The sequence below is a fragment of the Rhinolophus hipposideros genome (genome assembly GCF_964194185.1).
Source record: "Rhinolophus hipposideros genome assembly, chromosome: 18".
In the NCBI taxonomy this organism is placed as follows: Eukaryota; Metazoa; Chordata; class Mammalia; order Chiroptera; family Rhinolophidae; genus Rhinolophus; species Rhinolophus hipposideros.
The window spans coordinates 655,271-677,323 of NC_138064.1; the positions used below are offsets into that span (position 1 = coordinate 655,271).

Genomic DNA, 22,053 nt, shown 5'->3' on the forward strand with positions numbered 1-22,053 from the left:
CAAAATATTTAGAGATTAAGCAACAAACTTCTAAGTGACATATGGATCAACGAAGAAGTCTCAAGAGAAATTTAAAAATATTTTGAACAAAATGAAAATAACAATACAATTTGTGTATTTTCAAAATCTGTGGGGTGCAACAAAAGCAGTGTTTAGAAGGAAATTTATATCATTGAGTTCATATATTAGAAAAGAAGAACAATCTAAAACAGATAATGTAAGCTTCCATCTTAGGAAACTAGAGAAAGCAGAGCACTATAAAACTAAAGCAAGCAGAAGAAAAGAAATAATAAAACTAGAGCACAGATTGATGAGATTGAAAACAGGTAAGCAGTAAAGACAACCAATGAAACCAAAAGCTGGCTCTTTGATAACCTCTAGCCATGGTAACAAAGAAAAAAAGAGAAAACACAAATTACTAATAAAAATGAAAGAGAGTGCATTTCTACTGAACCAATGGTCACTGAAAGGATAATAAGGTACATTATAAACTATGCCCACAAGTTTGATAACTTACAGAAAATGGACCAGTTCCTTGAAAGATACAATCTACCAAAACTCACACAAGGGGAAATAAATAATAGGTCCATATCTATTAAAGAAATTGAATCAATGATTAATAGTCTTCCAAAACAGAAAGCTCTGGGCCCAGATGGGTTCACTGGTGAATTCTACTGAACATTTAAGGAAGGAATTGTACCAATTCTCTAAAATCTCTTCCAGAATATGGAAGTAGAAGAAATAGTTCCTAACTCATTCTATGAGTCCAGCTTTACAATAATATAAAAACTAGATAAATTATAAGAAAGGAAAATTACAGGCCAGTACTTCTCATGAATTTCAATACATAAGCCCTTAATAAATATCAGCCAATTGAATCCAGCAATGTACGAAAAGAATTCCACATCACATACAAGTTGAAATTACTCCAGATATGCAAAGTTGGCTCAATGTTTCAAAATGAATTAATGAAATTCACCATGTTAACAGAATAAAAAGGAGAAATCATGATCATATCAATTTATGTAGAAAAATCATTTGGCAACATCCAATATATCTATTCCTGATTCACACTCGCACACACACAAACACACACACCTCTCTCTCAGTAATCTCTAGGAATAGAGGGAAGCTTCCTCAACTTGATAAAGAACATCTACAAAAAGCCTGTAGTTTAGCATCATACTTAATGATGAGAAACAAATGCCTTCCCTTACTAAGATCAGGAACAAGGCAAGGATGGCCCTTCTCACCAGTCATCTTTAGCATTCATGCTGAAGTCCTAATTAATACAGTAAGACAAGGAAAAGAAATAAAAGGTATATGGACTGGGAAGAAAGAAGGAAAACTATATAGACAATAAAAAAGAATCAACAACGATAGAAAACTTCTGGAACTAAGAAGCAATTACAGCAAGGTTGCAGGATATAAGATTAACATGCGAAAGTCAATAGCTTTTCTATATACCAGGAATGAAGAAGTGGAATTCGAGATTAAAAACACAATACTATTTACATAAGTCCCCCCCCCCCCAGTTAAACACCAGATGAAAATCTAAAAATGTATACAAGATCTGTGTGAGGAGAACTAAAATTTGGATGGAAAAGATCTAGGTAAGGAGGGTCTGTGTATCTTCACAGGAAGGCTCAATATGGTCAAGATGTCAGTTTTCCCCACTTATCTACAGATTCAATGTCATCTCAATGAAAATCCCAGGAGGTGACTGAGACTATCGACACACTGATTCTAAAGCTGGAGGCAAAAGACCCAGAAGAGCCAGCACAATATAGGAGAAGAACGTAGTCGGGGTACTGACACGGCCGACGTCCAGACTGGCTATGAAGCTGTGGGACTCGAGACAGTGTGGTGCTGGGGACGGAGAAGACCAACCGACCAGGGGGACAGAACAGAGCCCCAGGAACAGACCCCACAAGGACAGCCCACTGACCTTTGACAAAGGAGCAGAGGCAAGTCAATGGAGCAAAGATGGTCTTTTCAACAAACGGTGCTGGAACACCTGGTTATCATCTATCTGGTATCATCTCTTCTGTCTATTACTGTCGTCTAGCTGTCTGTCTATTAGGCTGGTGCAAAAGTGATTGGGATTTTTGCAATTTTTAACCTTTTAAAATGCAATTACTTTTGCACCAACCTAATATCTTTAAATATTTAATGTAAACAGAGTTTATAGTCTTCACAAAAATGAACTCCAAGTGGATCATTGACCTAAATGTAAAATGCAGGACTATAATCACCTGCACCTGGAAGACAACACGCCTCCTCTCCGGAGGACCCCTGAGCAGCAGTGGGGAGGTGCAGCCCCAAATGCATGACCCGTGAAACAAAACACCCGTAAGCTGGACCTAATGAACATTTCAAAGTTCTACCCTGTGGAAGATACTATAATGAGCAGGCAATCCACAGACTGAGAGAAAAATCTGTGCAAGCAATGATACTGCAGTCGTGGCTACGTGAAATCCTCTATTTGTCGAAACCCACAGAATTTATAACACATAGAGTGACCCCTAATGTAAATTGTGACTCTAGTTAATAAGAATCAGTGTAGGTAACAAATGTGTCATACCCTAAATCAGGATGTTAACAATTGAGGCAGCTGTGTGGGGACGGGGCGTGGGGTGGGTGGGGGCTCTCCATACTGTCTACTCAATTTGTCTGCAAACTCAAAACTGTCAGTTAATTTTTGAAAAAAGCATTAGTTCCCCAACTTTGAGGATTAGTAAAATACCCCTTAAAAAAGGAAAATGAGAAACCTTGATATCGTTAAAAAAGAAGAAAATGTATGGCTGTCGTTTCATGAAAGACATGGCCTTTCAGTGCCATGGAGTGAGGACAGATGTGGTCTCAGTGAGGGAGGGAGGGAGAGCTGGAGCTGCTCCCTGATGGAACCCTCCACGGACCTTGTTTTACTTGTGTATGACGGCCCGTGACAACATTGTGAGCGCGAGCTGGGACCTCTGGTCTCCACTCACAGGCTGACCCTTGCCTGCCGCAGGTCAGCCTCGGGGTGGGTCCAGCCCCTGGAGGCAGCACTCGGCCTCTGTGTCAGTGTCCTCCTGTCTGAGGGGACGACCCTCATGCCCAGGGCAGCTGTAGGTCCTGCAGGTCCCTGAAGAAAACCAACCCCGTCCAGGGAGCTGGGCACGGTCCACCGGCTGCTGCCTTATGTGGGATGAACTCCCCAATCCCAGTAGGGGCACAGGCTGGTACTCCTTCCCCCCAGGCAGCACCCGCTGAGTGTCCCTGCCCCCTTGCCCCTGCACCCCCAAACACAATGACCTGTGTGTGCTCATGTCCAGGCTAAGAAGTGCATCTCCTCCCACCTCAGCACGCTGGCGGATTTTGCCATCGAGATGTTCGACGTCCTGGATGAGATCAACTACCAGTCGTACAACGACTTCGTGCTCCGTGTGGGTATGTGGCGCCCAGCCTTCGAGGCACTTGGGCCCCAAGGGCAGGCGGCCTGGGCTCACCCCCTAGGAGCAGGGGTCAGCAGGCCAGCCCTGGTTTCCCAGAGGGAGGGTGACACCTCCTAGATCGACAGCTTGGGAACACAGGGACAGGTCTCTCTGAAAGCTGGGCATCAGTGCCTTAGGACCTGGAAGGGCTATTGTCCAGCTCAGGAAGCACATGACAAATCTCGGTTGTTGTGGAGACGTTTAGATGCCTGAGTCCACACTCAACTGAGGCAAGTGCTCATTCCAGCTGACCCCAAATTCTAGAGCCCAGGCCTCGGTGTAGACACCCAGAGAGAGGCTGTGGGAGCCCAGCTGTGCAATGCAGGCAGGTCCTTGACCTCCGGGCTCCCTTCCCTTGGCGACCAGGGACCTCATGGCTCTCCTGGCCAGCCGACCCGGAGCCCCCTAAGAGAAGGGGCCTTCATTCCCCTTCAGAGTGCCCTGAAATGCTGTGAGTAGTCCTGGGCTCCCTCAAATAGCCTCAGGGTCCCATCCAGGGAGACAGGGAGGAGCCACTATTCTTACTTGAAAAGGGAGCTGCCCTCAGGGCACTGGTGATGCTGCAGACTGAGGGCTGAGCCTTCCTGCTGGCAGCTCAGCCCAGCGAGGTCCCAGGAGATGGGGCTCTGGGGCTCAGGACGGTGCAGCCTGGGGGCCACGTCCACACACGGAGGCAGTGGGTCCTGCTTTGGGAAAGGGCTCATGCTAGGTGACCCCAGGAATCCGCAATCCTGCAAGGGGCAGCGCCCTCCCCTGCAAGCATCCCGCTGATGCCACATGGTGGTCACCTTCCAGGCATCAACGTTGGGCCTGTGGTGGCCGGGGTGATCGGGGCTCGCCGGCCGCAGTACGACATCTGGGGAAACACGGTCAATGTGGCCAGTCGGATGGACAGCACCGGGGTCCCAGGCAGAATCCAGGTCAGTTCAGTCCAAGTGCCCCAGGCACAGGCACCCTCCTGCAGGTGGAGACTCGGGTGACGGGGCCAGGGGCCAGCAGGCAGCCAGGATCCCACTGACGAACGGCCACACCAGTTGGCAGACTTGGTGAACGAAGGGCAGTGACAGCCGCTCGCCTTCCTGTAGGTGCAGTGTCTGCTCCTCCCTCTGCCGTCCACACCAGTGGGTTGGCACCCGGTGCGTTCAGACCCAGCGGCAGGTTCCCTGGCCCCAGGAGCCCAGCGGGTCCTGATGTTCTGGGGTTGTTTTTGTTTTCCGTGCTGCCCTGGGTGGCAGGTCACATTCATCCTCACTACTCATCCATTCCTTCGTCCATTTGTTCCTGCGTCTTTCGCTGGAGAAATGCTTACTGAAGACTTGGCACGTGTTTTAGGAGCCGCGATAGGACCTGGCAAGACAGACCAGGTCCCTTGGGGAAAAGCACTTACTGTCCAGTGAGGGATGGGACAGTGGCCAAACTTGGCTGGCAGGAAGGACGTGCCCTGAGGATGTGGGGGCTTGGGCTCCGGGTGGGCTGACGATCCCAGAAATGCCACCACGTGGGGTCTGCTCCAATGAGAACAAGGACAGAGCAAGGAGTCGTGTCTCTTCAGTTTATAGAACTTGGTTAGAAAGTACTTTCGCGTCTTTTGTCATTTTTTCTTACTTGGTGACGCAGGAATTCTTCTAGCTAAAATATTGACTGGGACCTTGAATCTCAGGGGCCTGAAGTCATGCCCTGCTTTCTCTGGGGGACATGCCCACCACTCTCTGTTCTGGTGGCCCTAGGCTTGGGCCCAGAGGCACCATGGGTCCCTGGATGTTAGATCTGAGGGCTCCGTGCCAGCTTCGGGCTGGCAGCCTGGTGTTGTTCTGCTCTCTGCTGTCCACATCCCAGCATAGATGGTGCCTGCCAGCCCCTGACCCCTGGGGATGTCTTGGGTTCCTGTGGGTGCTGAGAGCCCTGGCTGAAGAGCCAGGTGTGCTCTGTTCCACAGAGCTCACACCCCAGCCTGTGGTAAGGCCTATGCGGGGCCCGTCCAGGCCCCCTCCCACTCTGGGCACTCCCTGTGGTCAGCGCTGCCCTCTCCTGCTGGTCTAGGGCCGACGGCAGGCAGGACTCCCAGGCTTGGCCCTTTGGGGCCCCTCCCAGTCCCTGGGTTCTCGCGACAGGTTCACGTCCTTCTCAGCGAGTGACCAGAGTGACCACAGGAGGAGCAGAGGCCCCAGCTACTGACTGACGCCCTTTTCTCCCCCGCAGGTGACAGAGGAAGTCCACCGGCTGCTGCGACAGGGTGCGTACCACTTCCTGTGCCGAGGCAAGGTCAGCGTCAAGGGCAAGGGCGAGATGCTGACGTACTTCCTGGAAGGCAGGACTGATGGAAACGGTTCTCAAAGCAGGTTCCTGAACTCGGAGCGGAAAATGTGTCCTTATGGGAGAACTGGCCTCCAGACCAGACTGGCTGCAGGCCGCCCCCCGCTGCCCCCCATGGCCAGCCTCCCAGTCGGAGCTGGGCTGGGGGCTCTGCAGGGCTCGGGGCTCACCCCCCAGCCCCCGGGCCCGCACCTGGCCCTCGGAGCAGCTGGGAAGGAGGCTTAGTGGAGCCCATGCTGGCCACTGGGGACACAGAGCAGAATTCTCGGGGCTCGGTCACCGCAGCAGGACCAGCCCGGCCAGCACAGAAGGGCTGGGGAAGGGGTGCTGTCCAGGCAGGACCTGAAGCAGCTGGGCAGTGACTCGGGGAGGGGGAGCCCTGTGTGCACGGACATGAGGCTTTTCACACCACCCTGCCCTCAGTGGCTGAGGGAGCCGGCTGCCCGGGTGGCCAGGTCAGCCTAAGAGGTCGGGACTTTCAGAACTCCCACCAGGGCTGGCTGGCTGGTCTCGTGCGAACCCTAAGACGGAGCCCACTCAGCCCAGTGTGGCGGGTCCCACATGGGCAGCTCCAGCCCTGGGTGGCAGCCAGCTGGAGCCCGGAGTGGGAGTCAGGCCTCTCTCAGCAGGGCCATGAGGGCTGGGACCAGGCCCACAGCTGGCCAGGCCGTGGATGGTTTGGGGACAACTGAGCTGTCTCAGCCCCACCGCGTGGATGGTGGAGGCTGCGGACTTTTCTCCAAAGCCGCTTTTTGCTAAGAGCCAGAGGCAGGTCTTCTGGAATTTTGGGGACCCTGCAGCCACATCTCTGCATTGTGACCAGCACCTCCGGTCGGCCCCGCCTGACGGTCCCGGCGCCCCTACTCTGCCGTCACTGGCTGGTCAGTCAATGTAGTCCTTCCAGTGTGGCATCTTGGGCTCCTATACATAGAAGGACAGTGCAAGGCTTGGTTGGTTTTGACAACAAGTGACCCTCACAGCCGTGAGAAACTTCCTTGACAAGAGGTGTGTCTGGCAGAAGCAGCCGGGGATGTGGTGTTTGGAATTAGTTTCTGGCTGTAAATCTGTGTCCCCGCTCCAGTCCGCAGGGACCGTGACTGCAGGCAGTTCTGTGGAAGTCTGGGGCCCCCCCACCCTCTCCTGGATGTCTCTACCGTCGCATGGAGGTGGAGAAAGAGGAACGTTGTTTGTGCTGCTGGGGACGGGTCCGGTAGGGACAGTGGGAAGGGACGTGTGTGGACAGCTCAGCTCTGTGCAGGGAGGAGGGTGGCGGGATCTGGGGGCAAGTCAGCCGTGGACGGCCGTCCACAGACTCACAGCTCCAGGAGGGCTCTGGGCTGCAGCTGAGACCCACTCGGCGAAGGGGCCTGGGGAGCCCTCGTGCACGGCAGGAACAGGCTCCCTCTGGACTGAGTCCCGTGAGAGGCTGGTGCTGTCCCTGGAATCCCCAGCGAGGGCGTGAGACGTGGCCTCCTACTTGGGGAGGGCTCACCCCCACCCAGCCGTGTTGCCGTGGGGGTGGCAGCAGGTAACGGCCTTTCCTCCTTGAGCTTTGTGGTGTCCCCCCGCTGAGGACCTGCTCTGGCCGTTGCTCCGTGGAGAAGTACAAGGCGGCCGAATTCCCGCCCTCTCCTCCCCACCCGCAGACACAGTGTGACTCCTTCAGGGGGAGCAGAGAGAGTGTGGCCTTCCTGCCCGTTTGTCCCGGTCCAGCTCGCACCACCAGTGGGGCGGTGCAGGGGGGTGGGCAGTACAGGGCCTGAGCTGTGCGTGTGCTGTCACATGACAAAGGGCGCTTTGCAGAGGGGGTCACGGGCACGGCCGCAAGCTGGGGAGAGGACCCTGCTATCTGGGGGCTCAGCATGACCACGTGTCCCCTTAGAAGAGGAGGAAGGAGGCAGGGCAGTCAGGATGACCCCAAGATGAGGGGCTGCTGCTGGTAGAAGGTGAGGGTGTCCCAGCCGTTACCCCACAATCCTAGGCACTGAACTCGGCATCAGCCCCAGGGAGAGGAGGCAGGTGGGGGTGACAGCCCAGCCGACACCACCAGGCGTCACCCTGCAGGGCTGGACCTCAGGTCCACAGAGCCGTGGTGCGAAGCCTGGAGACATGCCCCCCGGTGGCGGGCAGCCGCCAGGGGCCCGCCCACGGCCGTGCCACAGCGCCAGCCAGCCCCAGCAGGTGCAACCCTCCTGCTTCCCGGGGCGCGGGCCGGGAGCCGGCAGTCCTGGGGTTTGGTGCGAAGCACGTCCTTTTTATTTGTGGTAAGACTTTGTTGTGTTGCCTTATTTATTTTTCATCTTGTACGATATTCACGTCCAGACGTTGGAGCCTTTGAGCAGGATTCTCTAAGCGGTTGACTAGAAAGCTCTGTAAACACCACGCCAGTCCTACGGCAGTGAAGCGAGTGGACCCTGTGTGACGGGTGCGCTTCAGCTCGATGCGTGTGCCCCTCACGCGTCGCGCCCTGCGGGGTGACACCCGCCCTTCGCAGTGACCCATGTACCCTGCATGACCCTTGTGTGCCTGTGCCCAACCTCAGTAGCATAGAACACAGCCCGAACTTCCACAGACCCCTGACCCTGGCCGGTTCTCTCCACGGTGCCGAGTCCTGCAGGGAGACATCCCCACACATCCAGCTCACGGAGCCTGCGGTGTTCATCAGGCTCAAAAGCCACCAGGGCTTCCGGACACCTGGTGTCCCTAGAAGCAATAAGTAACTTTACCTAAACTGTAGAGACAAGTCTGGTCCAGGGCTGGCTCAGAGACAGGTCACGGGACGAGTCTGCCTGAATTGATGGCCCTGTGGGGCTGCCCGCATGGCCCCCAGCCCTTCCTGCAGACCCAGCTCGAGCAGCGCACTCCGGGAGCTCGCTGTCAGCGCCCCGGGCTCGGGAAGCAGAGGGCCTGCCTTAGCACTTGCCAGGTTGTCCTCGGGTGAGGAAGGAGGGAGGCGAGCACCCCAGCTCTGGGCACATCTGTGACTTATCCCCATGTCTCAGGTCGTCCAGGGGGCATGGCACGTGCATGGGCTGTGCTCCTGGCCAGGCGCCCATCTCCTGTGGTACACAGGCTGCTGCTGGGCTCTGGGCACGGGTGGGATCCCGCCAGTCTTCAGACATCACATGTGGGCACCTGGTCGCCCGTCGTCCCCCTGGAAGCAGCGCTGAGCCCTGCGTTTACTCCTGCTCCAGAAGGAAGGGCTGGGGTACCACTCAGCCCTGTCTTAAGGTTTTCTGCCAGGCAGGGGACCCATCTCCTTTCCAGCGTGCACCCCTCTTCTGCACAGCGTGTCCCAGGGTCCCGAGGTGGGTCCTGTACGGCCAGCGCTGACTGTGCACGCAGGTGCCTGTCACGGGTGCAGGTCCCTGAGCAGCCCTGGGATGGGGCGGCTGAGCTGCTCTTGGTACTTTTGGTCCTGACACCGTGTGGACCGGTAGGCTCTCCAAGCAGTGACGCCCTGGACCTGCCCCCCCTTTAATGGCTTCAATTAAAAAAAAACAGAACTGCAAAACCAGAAGACATCAGCCTTCTGAGAGGCTGTTGGTTTTAAAATACTGCTTTGGTGCAGCAATGAGGAGTGGTGCGGGTGGGCGGTTGGGCCCCGCACGTCCCTCGCCCCCTGTGGACGTCCCTGCTGAGAGCCTGAGCCGGCCGGCCTGGTTCCCGTGTAAAGTCTGGGCCCCACAGCAAGTGACGATGACGGCAGGTTCCTGCCGGGGCCAAAGCTGGGCTGCGTTTAGATCAGAGTCAGGACCCGCTGGGGGCTGCGGGGCGAGGCCCAGAGGTCGGCAGGCAGGGCCAGGGGCCCGTGTCTGTCAGGCGGCCATCGTGAGTTGGGGACAGCAAGGAGGTAGATGTCCCCCGAGGACGCTGACACCACCGTTCCTGGGCTCACGCAACACAGGCTGAGGAGAGGCTGTAGCCCGGGGTGCACGGCTGGCAAAGAGGGCAGTGGGGGGCCTAGGGCAGTGCGACCTCCATGGGCCCGGCCCCCCACCACACCCACCAAGTCGCACCTGAGTCGGGTGGGCTGGGGCCAGTGTCCTTGGCTGCAGGGGTTGCAGCCCGGGCCTGAGGCTGAGGGGCCTGGAGGGCAGGGTGTGCACAGGACAGCACGCATGTCCTCACCTGGACCTCACGCTGGGGGTCGTCCTCTTCCCTGAGCCTGTCTGTCCTTCAACAACTCATCCTGCAGGATGTAAAATGTTCGGCCTGGAAAGTCCCTACGGAGTCCGGGCACACTTTCTGTCGTGACCCATATCCCGCGGCGGAACCTGTCACTGTCTAACAGGCTCTCCTTTGGCGAGATGGTGGTTGTCCCATCTTTCTGTGAAGCCCCTCTGACATCAGACACGGGAGAATGGGGCCCCCCAAACCGAACGTGTTTCTCCACTTACCTGGACCCAACCTAACTCCTGGCTCCTGGTCAGAGCCACCGGCCATCACTGTCATTGTCACCCTGCTGGCCTGGTGTAGGCTGTCAGTGTTCTTCCCTGGGGATTGGAGGGCGGCCAAGAGCAGGTTCACTGGGGATTACGATGGGTGGTGGGAATTGGGTGCCCTGACCCTGCTCGGGCCCTGAGTCCCCAGAACTGGCAGCTCAGACTTCAGGTGAGTTGGTTTCCAAAACAGTCACTTACTGAGAATTGATGTTTAAGTGAAGGGCACCCTAGAGTCACCCCCGGGGAGATCTGTCCAACCTCTTGGGCTTGTGAGCCACGTATGGGCAGTCGGCAGGACAGCCATTCGTGGCTGTGTCCAGGCTCCCGTGTGTGCAGGGGGCACTTGGCACACGGACAGCCAGAACTTGTTACTTGCCTCCCACCAGCAACCCCCATGCAGCCTTGGGCCTCGGGCCCCGGGCACGAAGCACATGTCTCGGGACCATCCCCTTGTCCTGGGAACCCCGAGGAACCCCGCCACCTTGCACACACGGGGAGAGCCACACTCCCAGCAGGCGTCCTGCAGAGCTGAGCAGTTTGGCCCCTGTCCCTGTAAAAACTGCGACACATAAGCCATTCACTCTCAGAGTCGCATGCCATGAAGACCCTAATTGTGTGAAATTTAGTTTGAAGACATGCAGCATGCACAGCCGAAGGACAGGCGGCCTCGGGCCATCTGCTGGCTGGCCGCAGAGCGTCCCCGGCATGGCGGGTCCTGCAGCCTGAGCCCGAGCAACTCCTGCACACACCTGCCAGCCCCGTCTGTCACTGACACTGATTGTGCACCACCTTGCACAAGCAAACACAGCGGAATGTAGCCTCTTAGCAGCAGATCCCATTCTCATTTGGGTAAACCCATGTCCACTCGTGGACTGTCCGTCCTTGATAAGAAAGGTGTGTAGCGGCCTCAGCCCTCTGTGTTGGCTGGTAGGGCTGTCCCTCCACGGGGTACAGTGGGTGGCACATGGGTCTTCCACTGGGAGAGTTCCCTGAGCATGCTTTAGGTGCGAAAGCAAGATGACGATCGGAATGACAACTCAATTTCACCGGTAACTTCTCATGATAGATTTGTATGATCAATACGGGTCTATTTTTATGTCAACTGGACACTGTAGAGTACCTTCCAGTCTTTTCCAAGATTGTTAAATTGAGACAAGTAATTGAATAATTTGTCCTATTTTTATTTTAAAAAAGTGAATGGACTGAAATGTTAAATGTGAATGTACATTTCTTAATCGCAGTTTTTCTACTGAGTGTTTGCACTATACTTTCTGGAACCTTATTTAACAAAAGTAAAAGGAGAAAAATTGCTTGACTAAACTCTGTCATTTTAATTGAAAAGCGAATGGTTATGGCCGTTTTTAAGGCCACTCCTGGCTGACTCACTGTCCTTCAGGGAAGGATACTTTCTGTGATTCCCTAAAATGTGCCCCCATCCTTCTCGGGCCCTGGCTGGGCTCTGCCATCCTGTGAGAAAGCCCATGTGTCACAGGTGGATCTGTGGTGACACACTGTGGCCCTTGAGTTTTGCTCCTAAACCAGAGATTCTAAGGGAAGGTGATTTGTACAATTTGCAATACCCCATGATCAGTCTCCCCCTGACTTTGAGTTATCTTGCTAGTTTAATCTTTTTTAAAAGAATAGGGAAAAATCTTGTTGTCCCATAATCCAAGCTGGGGTTCACTCCCTATTGATGTGCCATGTGCCCCCACAGACCTAGTGGGTGGAGGGGTCCTGGGGCTGGCCTGTCTGTGGGGACGGGAGTTAACCATGCTGCCAGCTCCAGCGCATCACTGGAAATTACTCATGGGACATGTGTTGAGAACAGGGAAAAGTCCACTCAAGGCTGGTGCAACATGGGGGAGATTGGAGCCCACTCCCAACACAGCAAAGACAGCTGGGATTGTCAGCCCCTGGGCAGAGTGGGGGGCTGTAACATAGTTACTGAGAGGGGCTTGGTCAGACACCCAGGCCAGGGCCTTGGACTTCACAGTGGGGGAGAGATTGGGGCCATCAGCAGGCTTAGCGGGATTGTTGGCTAAAACTGGGTTTGGCAGGCCAAGGGCAGGCCTAGCAGAGAAGTGCCCCAAGGAGCCTGAACAGAGGGATCAGAGAGGGTTTGCCACTGGCCACACCTAATGCCACCCTCGGGGGAAGCCTGTCCTACACCTGTCCCACTCCCTGGAGAGGGTGTGGCACTTCCAGGGAGAAGTCTGGCCGGGGCTGCCCCCACTCCTGCATCCCGGAGCCTAGCAAGCCCTTGCCCTCTACCGTGTCCCGTGTCCACACACTCTGAGTGTCTCCGGGTGCTGCTTGGGGGTGCCCTGCTTCAGGCTGGACGAGGGGCCAAGGAGGTGGCACAGGAGGGGACTGGAAACATAAGCATTCTTTGGTTTTTTTAGAAGGAACGAAAAGCAGACCATTTTAGATAAAGTAGGGATGAAACTTTTACGAGGTAAAGCCTGGCTCTGAGTATGTCGGCCTCAGGAAGATGGTCGCGGTGCCGACCTGGGCACTGGATGCTGGTTTCTGTGTAACTAAAGTGCGCTGGGTGCCCGTTTCTTCTTCCTCAGTGTGAAGCTCATAGGACCTGAGTCCCTTTCGTGGGACCCTCAGCTCAGTGCTGGAGAGGGATGGGGCAGGAAGTTAAATTCCTCTGTCCCCAACTAAACAAACAAAACCAGTGCCCACAGATCCCAGAGGCCCCTCAGGAGAGAGCCCTGGTTCCAGCCTTTCCTTGGGTGGCGTTCTGAGCCCATGAGTGGGACGCCTCAGCCTTGGCCAGGCCGGTGGGTGGCTGAGCTCCAGGTCCTTCTCTGCCAAACGTCATTGCAGCATCTAAGGCTCGTCCAGATGCTGGAAGCAGGGACACGCGGAGCTGCAGCCTCATCTGGGCACCGGCACCGCACCTGACGCCTCTCAGCGCCACACTTGTGCTGAACACAAAGCTCCGTTACCAGTTACCCACCCCACCCGGCCTGACAGGTACAACACAGGGAGGGGGTGCCAGTGAAGGAGACCTGGGGCAAGTCCCGAGGAGGGCATGGGGTTTACAGACTGGTGGACGGATGGACGGCCGAGCCAGTCAGGCGGGGGGGGAGGGGTCCCGAGCGCACCTGCGTGTCTCAGTCATCCTCTACAGTGAGTTCATGCTGGGTGGCCTCCTCAATGCTCTGAAGTTGGCGGGCCTCCCACTGCCGCACTCGCTCCATCTGGGGGAGGAACAGGCTCTCTGAGAACACTCTGCAGGGTCACTGGCCTTGCTGGGGACCAGCCACGTAGGCTCAGCGATGCCCATCCCAGGCTGCGGACACCATCTGCGCCATGAGCCAGACTGCCCCGGCCGGCCTGCACTGCCCCCCTGCATGAGCCGGGCACCGTGACCCCATGACAGAGCCAGCAACCACCCAGCGGGCCGAGGCTTGCTGTGGGGACAGGTGGGGACAGGTGGGGTCAGGCTCCGAGGAGCTGGTTCTGACCGGGACACAGAGAGGTCACTGGGGAGGTCATCAGGAGGCTGAGGGCCCCGGGACCCTCCTGCTGACTGACCACGACACTGGGACCCTCGGGCACCAGCTAGAGCAGAGAGGAGGCCGCAGTGGTTGCAGGGGACATGAGAGTGAGCAGCTTTCCTGGACTCCCACCCATCCTGCCTCGTCTCTGGAACATGGGACAGTCTACACGGTACACCCAGGATTTTAGGGAGCAATGGGAACAGGTGCACAGGTTTTAACTGCACAAGCAAAGATACTCCACCTGGGAGCACTGGGACCCCAGAGAGGGGCCGGCCTCTAGCCTTGTCCAGCCTGTGACCTCACCATGCCCTCAGGGATGGAAGGGCGGAGACTTTGCTCCCAGCTGTCACAGGACACCTCCTGGGGTTGGGGCAGCATTGGGTGGGGGCCTACCACAGCAGCCAACTTCTTGGGGTTCCGAGACCTCTTCCTGGCCGTGTTCTGGATCCCAGGAAACCCCACGTTTCTGGGCCAGCTCTTTGGGGACTCTTCCTGCCACTGCTGCTGTTGTCGGGTGACCGAGGCTGGCACAGGTGGTTCTTCCTCAGGAATCTGGGGGTCCGAGTCGGGCCCTAGTTGCCCACTGGACTCCTCAGAGGCCCAGATAGTAGAAAGCCGTTTTTTTCTGAGGGAGGATGATAGGACCCGGGAAGAGCGTGAAGGCAGCGGTGACCCATCAGCAGGGTCCCCTCCCCAGTGGTAGGGGACACAGCCCGGTGGCCTCCTGCGCCAGGGAAGGGAGCCTTCCTCCGGGGTGCTGTGCTTGGGGACCGGCCCTGACGATGGCCATCTTGGCACTGAAGGGGGGCCCTCGTCCTCGGAGGAGCTCCAGCTGGAAACCTGTCAGGACACACAGAGGTGGCTTCCAGAGGAGGCCAGGGATGGTCCCTGAGCCTAGCGGGCACTCTATCCTCTAGGAGCGACCCCCATGGCCCCAGGGAGGGCAGGCAGCACCCAGACCAGGCCCAGCGTCAGACTGGACACGGACGCTACGCCTGCCTTTTTATTAGTTTCGTCTTTTTTGGGGATGAAAACTTTAAGCGCCAGTCAAAAATGTGTTGTTAAGGATGGGATCAGGAAATGGTTGCTTTCAGGTAAAAATATTATTTTTGAGGAAAAAAAGTGCCAAGTGTTGTCAATGAAATCATCTTAACATTTAAACTCAACATAATAAAGCAAACGTGTTGAAAACACTGCAGGTTTTGGGACATAAGTCATGTTGGGCAGGTTGAGTGTCGGGGACACTCAACCTGCCCTCTCCAGTGTGGTGTGGAGGCCGGCATGTCCGGGACCCACCATCAGAAGTCACATACACATGAGGGAACACAAGCATATTTTCTTGTGTTCCTAACAGAACCTGCTTTTTACTCACCTACGAATGAAGTGCACTAAGAACCAATAATGACATATTGGTGATTTGATGTATTCTTTGATGAAATAATATTGTAACATAATGAAAGCTTACAGATGAAACAATTCAGTGTTGTTTTATAACAGAATAGATGATCCAAACACTCGCTGGGATATCATAGGGGAAAGTGGGGGATTTCAGACGAGTAGGGAACAGTGTTTTCTCTCTCATTTCACGTTGTTCTGACTGGTTGGTCATTTGGAAAACCCCCAGAACAATAGCAAAGCCACAGCCCCACCTCAGGCCTTTCCCTAAAGTGAGTTACCAGGGGTTGAATATTATGCTCTTTAAAAATTCATAGATTACTCGGAAAAAAGAGAATTAAAAACTCTCACATCACATCATTCAACAAGATAAATTTCAACTGGATATAAGGTTTAAATGTAAAAAAAAACCAAAAGCATAAAAGTTCTGGGAGGAAATACTGGTTATTCCTCTGAAGACTTGTCAGAAGTAGGCTTTCTAAGGATAACGCACAACACAGAGGCCATAGAAGAAAAGAAAAAGCTAAACTAAATGTAATTAAAAAAAGAAAACGTCTACAAAGCAAAAAAAAAAAAAAACACAACAAAAGATGATATACTAAGTGAGAAAAGACAAACCACAATGAAAGATAAAAGGGGCTACTCTTCCTAATACTTGAGAAAAAACCATCCCCCTAATGGAGGAACATGCAAGGACCTTTCACTGTTTTCTACCTGCAAACTTTTAAAAATATCCTGATAAGGAGCTCCATGTTTTGGGTAGAAGGAAAGTAAGAATCTAAAGACGTTCTAGAAGGGGCGGCCGGATGGCTCAGTTGGTTAGAGTGTGAGCTCTCAACAACAAGGTTGCCCATTGGATTGCTGTGCCCCCTGCAACTAGGACTTAAGGACGACTTGGATCTGATGGGCCCTGGAAAACACACTGTCCCCAATAAAAATATTTTTTAAAACATGAGTTACTGGTTGTGAAAAAAGAAAGTTACAGAAGAAGCTAAAAACAGTGTTTTCTTATAGTGGGTGCTGGGCAGGTGGTGACAAAGGTCACTGGACACCTGTTTATTTCCTATTTACAAAAGAAAAAACCCCTGCTTGTCTGATGAGGAGATGCAGGAAGTGGCCTGCCCCGTAGGGAGTGCCCAGGGGTCCCCACCCAGCTGTGCCTCTGGGGCCCAGCGCGCGGTATGAGGTCAGGTTTTGAACATCACCTGCAGACCGTTACCTAATTCTGCACGCGGCTGTCGTTTCGAACCTGGAGCCCCTGCTCCCTGTGGCTTCCCAGCTTTCCTAGGACACTGGGGGGGTGGCGGGGGTGGGGGGGGCACGGTGCCTGGGCCCTGGCCTGGCTCCGCACCCCACTGGGGTCTGGGGCAATCGCCGGCTGGGGCGGCCCAAGAGGATGGGAGCCGCCTGCCGCCAGAGGAGTCCGGTAACGACTCGGGGCGCCGGAGGCCTCAGCGCCCGCCCGCCCCCCCCCCCCCAGTGCGCAGACCGAACCTCCGGGGCCTCCTGCACTCCGCCCACCTGGTTCCCCCCCCCCCCCCGTGCCCCCTTCCTCCATGGCACCCCTCCCCTCCTAGCCGCCCTCCCCACCTGGCGCCCCTCCCGCCTACGGGCGCCCCCGCACCCCGCTCCTGCTCGGCCCACCTGCGCCCCGGGCTCCATCCCGCTTCCCGCGGGGACAGCCACCTCGGACAGGAGCCCTGCGAGCCCAGCGCCCTGAAGTACGGGAGGGCGTCCTCACCGCAGGTGGGATCAGGCGGCAGGAGCCCACCTGTGCCCGCCCCCCACCTGAGGACCCGTGGCCGCGCAGGCGCAGAATGCGCCGGAGGCAAGAGCCCTGAGGGTCTGCACCTGATGGTTCTAGCTTTACCTGAGTGTGTGTCGGCCTTCAGGAAGTCAGGTGCCTGTGGACTCCCGAACAGGAACTAGCCATGGTGGTTCCCTCACTATGTGCCACATGGTCTAGGCATCAGCGGGACAACCCAAAGGAGTGGTGGTCAGCATCCCAATTTAGTCCCCATGGCACCCGGACCAGACACCCCATGTCATGTCCTGAGGGCAGCGTCAGAGGCAGGGAAGCTGAGCATGACCACACCTGTCACAGTCCAGAGTCCTTTCCAGCCTTCAATCAGAGGTTCTCAAACTGGAGCTGATGGGAACCCTGCCCTGGCCCAGTTTCTGCGTGGGGACCCATGACTAGCATTTCTAACAACTCCCAGGTGCCCTGCATTAATGAGTGGCCAGTTCACTGAATTTGTACTGATCCCCTCCCACTCCTGAAGCATTTGGGGGAGGGGACTAAGTGGAGAAAGCAGTGGAGAGGCCCAACCATGTCTGTTCTTATCCCTGCACCTGCCCCATCATCCCCATTCATGGAGGGAAGACTGAACCCAGAGAGTCAGGACAGCTCAAGGGCATTGACTGAGTGGTGGTGGCAGACCAAGACGGGAACCTGGCCTGCCAGGCTCCAGCAGCAGGGCTCCTGATGTCTCCTCTAGTGTAGAAAAGGTACAGTGCACTAAACTGGCAGGCAGCCACTGTGTGGTTTGGGGTGGAGGGGTTGTGGCACTGTAGGGAAAGGGCCAGAAGAGCAGTTTGCAGGCTCTCGGCCTCACGTGGAAAGGTGCTGGCTCGGGTAGTAGCCGTCAGCTGTAAGCAGTTGGCTGTTAGCCACTGTTTTGTATATAACTGCCGTGGCCATGTCAGCAAGCGCAGGTGTTGTTGGTGGCACGGATTGTGTGGAGCCTACTTCCTGGTGGGGGTACTGGCAGGTGTTTGCTTCTTGTGCCTTGACCAGCTGCCAGCGAGAGTGTAGTGGTGTGAACCCTGTGCCCATGTTCCCTTTTGGTCTCCACATCTGCGTTCACCTGCCAGGAGCTGAGACCCTGCATTACAGTCACCTGTTCTGTCTTTTCTCTGTAAATTGAGGCGCTGAGGCAATCTCCCAATCCTCTGAGGTCCCTGAATCCTGGGGCCTGACCGAGGGTCAGAGGGTGCGGAAGGTGCCGTCAGCGGCACGGCGCCTCCAGGGGCTGTCCTGTCCTCTTCCTGTTAGCACAGACCATCACAGCCTGAGACCGTCCCCCCTCCCAGTTCCAGTGTGTGGGCACTGGGCAGTGGGCAGGAGCCGCCTCACCCTGGGGGACATAGCCCTTCTGACTGCAGGACGCTACGGGCCAGATACTTGAGGCCACGTGTGGCCTTTCAAGGAGCAGTTCCACTTACAGGAAAACCAGGAGATGACCAGCCCAGCCCTCACTCATTTCCCGACTCTGACGTCCATGGAGCGTTATCTTTAAGAGCCCAACGGAAACAATGCCCATAGCCAGGAAAAGCACACTGATTAAATAAATTAGGGCTTATCCAAGGGCAGGGATACTCTGTGTGCATGGCTGTGTGTCTGTGTGCACGTATGTACATCAGTGTATGCACGTGTGTGCAACACACCCTACAGACAAGGTGTCCATAACACATTACATGAGAAAAGGCTGTAGAACTGACAGTATCGTGTGATGCCATTTCAAAACTAACACACACCACACACGCACACACACATGCAGGCACACACACGTATGCACCAGTGTACACACAACATTGGACTAGGGACTGAAGGAAGAGGTCGTACCGTTTTGGGCCAGGGTCCTTGCTGTTTGCCCAGATCAGAGATCAGCAGACAGGTGGGCGTGAGCCACCCCCTGTGGGTGGGGGAGGCCCTGCTGCCCCATGGGTGGGTCCAGTGGGCTTGGTAAGAGGACCCTGGTGGGCCTGTAGACACATGAAGGGTCGGGGCTGTTCCAACCTGGCAAGATTGTGGTGACTTTTCCACAGTGGTTAGCGAGCGGGCTGGGTGTGCCTTTAGTGTGGGGCGGCACCCTTCATCGCTTGCGGACCGGGCAGCAGGCCAGCCTTTGCACAAGTTGACATCATTCCCGTCGATCAGAGAGCTCAGCAAAACATATTTTTGTTTTTTTCCCCAGGTTGAAAACAACTTCCGTTCAGGGGTCCCTGGATTGCGGCATTCTCTCCCTTTGAAGCTTGGCTTTGCCCTTGACCCAGCATTGTTTTTCAGAGCATGGATTGCCCAATTTTCCACTGCCTGTGAGCAGGCAGCGGGCTGTGTGAAGGCAGAGCTGGAAACAGTGAGTGACAGAAGGGCCCGTGCGCTTCTCACCCAGAGAGCCCCCCACCTCTGCTAAGGCTGGTGGTGACAGCTCAGGCGCACTCAGCGCTAACGTGCCAGAGCAGCATTGTCCCCCTTTCACAGGCGAGGAAACTGAGGCCAGGGGGGTTATATAATGTGCCAGGATCTAGGCACACAAAGTGCCAGCACAGATGGTTTTGCTGGGGGCCACGGTTTCACTGAAGGGACTCAGCCTCCACGGCCCATCCCCCAGGGCCAATACAACATAAGATCTCAGGTCCTCAGGTGCAGCCTGTGACATCTGGACCCACAGGTCCTGCCACCAAAGGCGGGGGAGGAAAGAATGCAACACAGAAGATCAAGACATGCACTGGGGAGGGAGGGCTGGAAGGAAGGGCCCTTCATTCTGAGGGGTAAGTGCAGGAAGAGGGGGGTCAGAATAGAGCCATAGAAGAATGATGGAGTAGAGAGATGTGGATGATAGGGAGACGTGGGTGATGGGGAGATGTGGGTGATGGAGAGACATCGGCGACAGAGACGTGGGTGATGGAGAGACGTGGGTGATAGAGAGATGTGGGTGATGGAGAGATGTGGGTGATGGAGAGACGTGGGTGAATGGAGAGACGTGGGTGATGGAGAGATGTGGGTGATGGAGAGACATCAGTGACAGACATGTGGGTGATGGAGACACATGGGTGATGGAGAGATGTGGGTGATGGAGAGATGTGGGTGATGGAGAGACGTGGGTGATGGAGAGACGTGGGTGATGGAGAGACATCAGTGACAGAGATGTGGGTGATGGAGACACATGGGTGATGGAGACACGTGGGTGATGGAGAGATGTGGGTGATGGAGACACGTGGGTGATGGAGAGACATGGGTGATGGAGAGACAGTGGTGACAGAGACATGGGTGATGGAGAGACGTGGGTGATGGAGAGACATCAGTGACAGAGATGTGGGTGATGGAGACACATGGGTGATGGAGAGATGTGGGTGATGGAGAGACGTGGGTGAATGGAGAGACGTGGGTGATGGAGAGATGTGGGTGATGGAGAGACATCAGTGACAGACATGTGGGTGATGGAGACACATGGGTGATGGAGAGATGTGGGTGATGGAGAGATGTGGGTGATGGAAAGACGTGGGTGATGGAGAGACGTGGGTGATGGAGAGACATCAGTGACAGAGATGTGGGTGATGGAGACACATGGGTGATGGAGACACGTGGGTGATGGAGAGATGTGGGTGATGGAGACACGTGGGTGATGGAGAGACATGGGTGATGGAGAGACAGTGGTGACAGAGACATGGGTGATGGAGAGACGTGGGTGATGGAGAGACATCAGTGACAGAGATGTGGGTGATGGAGACACATGGGTGATGGAGAGATGTGGGTGATGGAGAGACGTGGGTGAATGGAGAGACGTGGGTGATGGAGAGATGTGGGTGATGGAGAGACATCAGTGACAGACATGTGGGTGATGGAGACACATGGGTGATGGAGAGATGTGGGTGATGGAGACACGTGGGTGATGGAGAGACATGGGTGACAGACACAGGTGGATGGCAGGGTAATGTAAAGAATTAGGTGATGGAAATTTGAGCATGAGAAACAGAAGAAACTTATGGAGATGTGACAGTTTTGTTTTCTGGGCTGGCAGGGGGACATTAAGGCTGGACCACGAGTAGGAGTCCACAGCACTGGGATGGGGAGGGGAGGCTCCCAGGCTCAACATGGAGGATGGGCTCCCTGCACCTGTGCACCACAGGGAGCACCTGTCCACCTAGTCGGGCCGGCCTTGGGAGTCAGATCAGGGGGCACAGGAGGCCAGGCCAGGCTGTGGACACCCAGCAGTGGGCCACAGGGCCTAGGTTCAGGCACCCAGAGATGACCACGAGCATGGCCCCCTCACTGTGACTCGGCTTGCTTGGAGGGGCACTTATCTCACAGGACAGACAGACAGGTGGCCCTCACAGGCCTCCAGGGAGGGTCCCACTCCTTTTGTGGGGTCAGATGGGGGAGTACTCTAGGGATTTGCTGGCCGTTTGTTTTGCTGCTGCTGCTGTGAGGCAAGCAGTGGAAACACTGGGCTATCGATCCGTGTGGAGAGGGATTTCCACTACGTGCAGGCTTCGGAGAGGGAGGGGCCGGCCAGGTGCACAGCGGTGAGTGCCCGGGGCTGACCATCTGCCAGCGCACGCAGGCGGCCCCCGGATGTTTACGGTGCTCCTCTCATGTGTCATTAAGAAAACATTTCTGGGTCACACTGATTCCGCGCTGAGGAAGTCGGGAACAGTCAGAGCACAAATTCTTCTGGAAATTGAACCATTCAGGAACTCACAGCAAAAGTTGTGTTAACCAAGTCCAAAGCAGAGGCCTGATCCGCCCCTTAACTGGACACCAAACTTTGCTCTGGAAAAATAGTGACAAACATGGCCATAACCTTCCAAGCACCATCATCCTCAGGACTTATTTTGATAGTTGCGGGGGGGCGGGGGGGGAGGGACGCTGCAGCTGTGACCTGTCTCTGGTCACAGGCAGAGCAGAAGGAATCTCAGGGGTGGTGGCCAGGAGCGGAGTTAGCCCAGTAATTCTAATTTGGTGATTAAAGCCAGGTGATGAGCTAGGTAGTGCAAGTACCTGATTTTACCAAATGCAGTGTTTCCTGCATCACGTAACCCAGAAGGATCAGCCAGGGCCCAGGGAGAGCCAGGCCCCTCAGTGTCCGATTGCCACCCTGAGGGGCACTGGTGTTTCTTCTGTAT

The 22,053-nt window shown here is 55.4% G+C and overlaps 1 protein-coding gene across 2 annotated transcripts in view; it reads left to right on the forward strand.

The window, feature by feature from the left end:
* The window catches only part of ADCY1 (adenylate cyclase 1), a 57,095-nt gene extending 45,552 nt beyond the window's left edge, over positions 1 to 11,543 (forward strand). The window contains exons 18-20 of one of the 2 annotated variants that reach the window (XM_081080111.1): positions 3,318 to 3,432; positions 4,272 to 4,396; positions 5,676 to 11,543. In XM_081080111.1, the coding sequence (XP_080936237.1) occupies positions 3,318 to 3,432; positions 4,272 to 4,396; positions 5,676 to 6,014 (579 nt within the window). In that variant the 3' untranslated portion in view covers positions 6,015 to 11,543. Of the gene's footprint in view, positions 1 to 3,317; positions 3,433 to 4,271; positions 4,397 to 5,675 lie in introns of those variants that run through there. The other variant, XR_013995374.1, reaches the window with a different exon arrangement.
* The last annotated feature ends 10,510 nt before the right edge of the window (positions 11,544 to 22,053 follow it).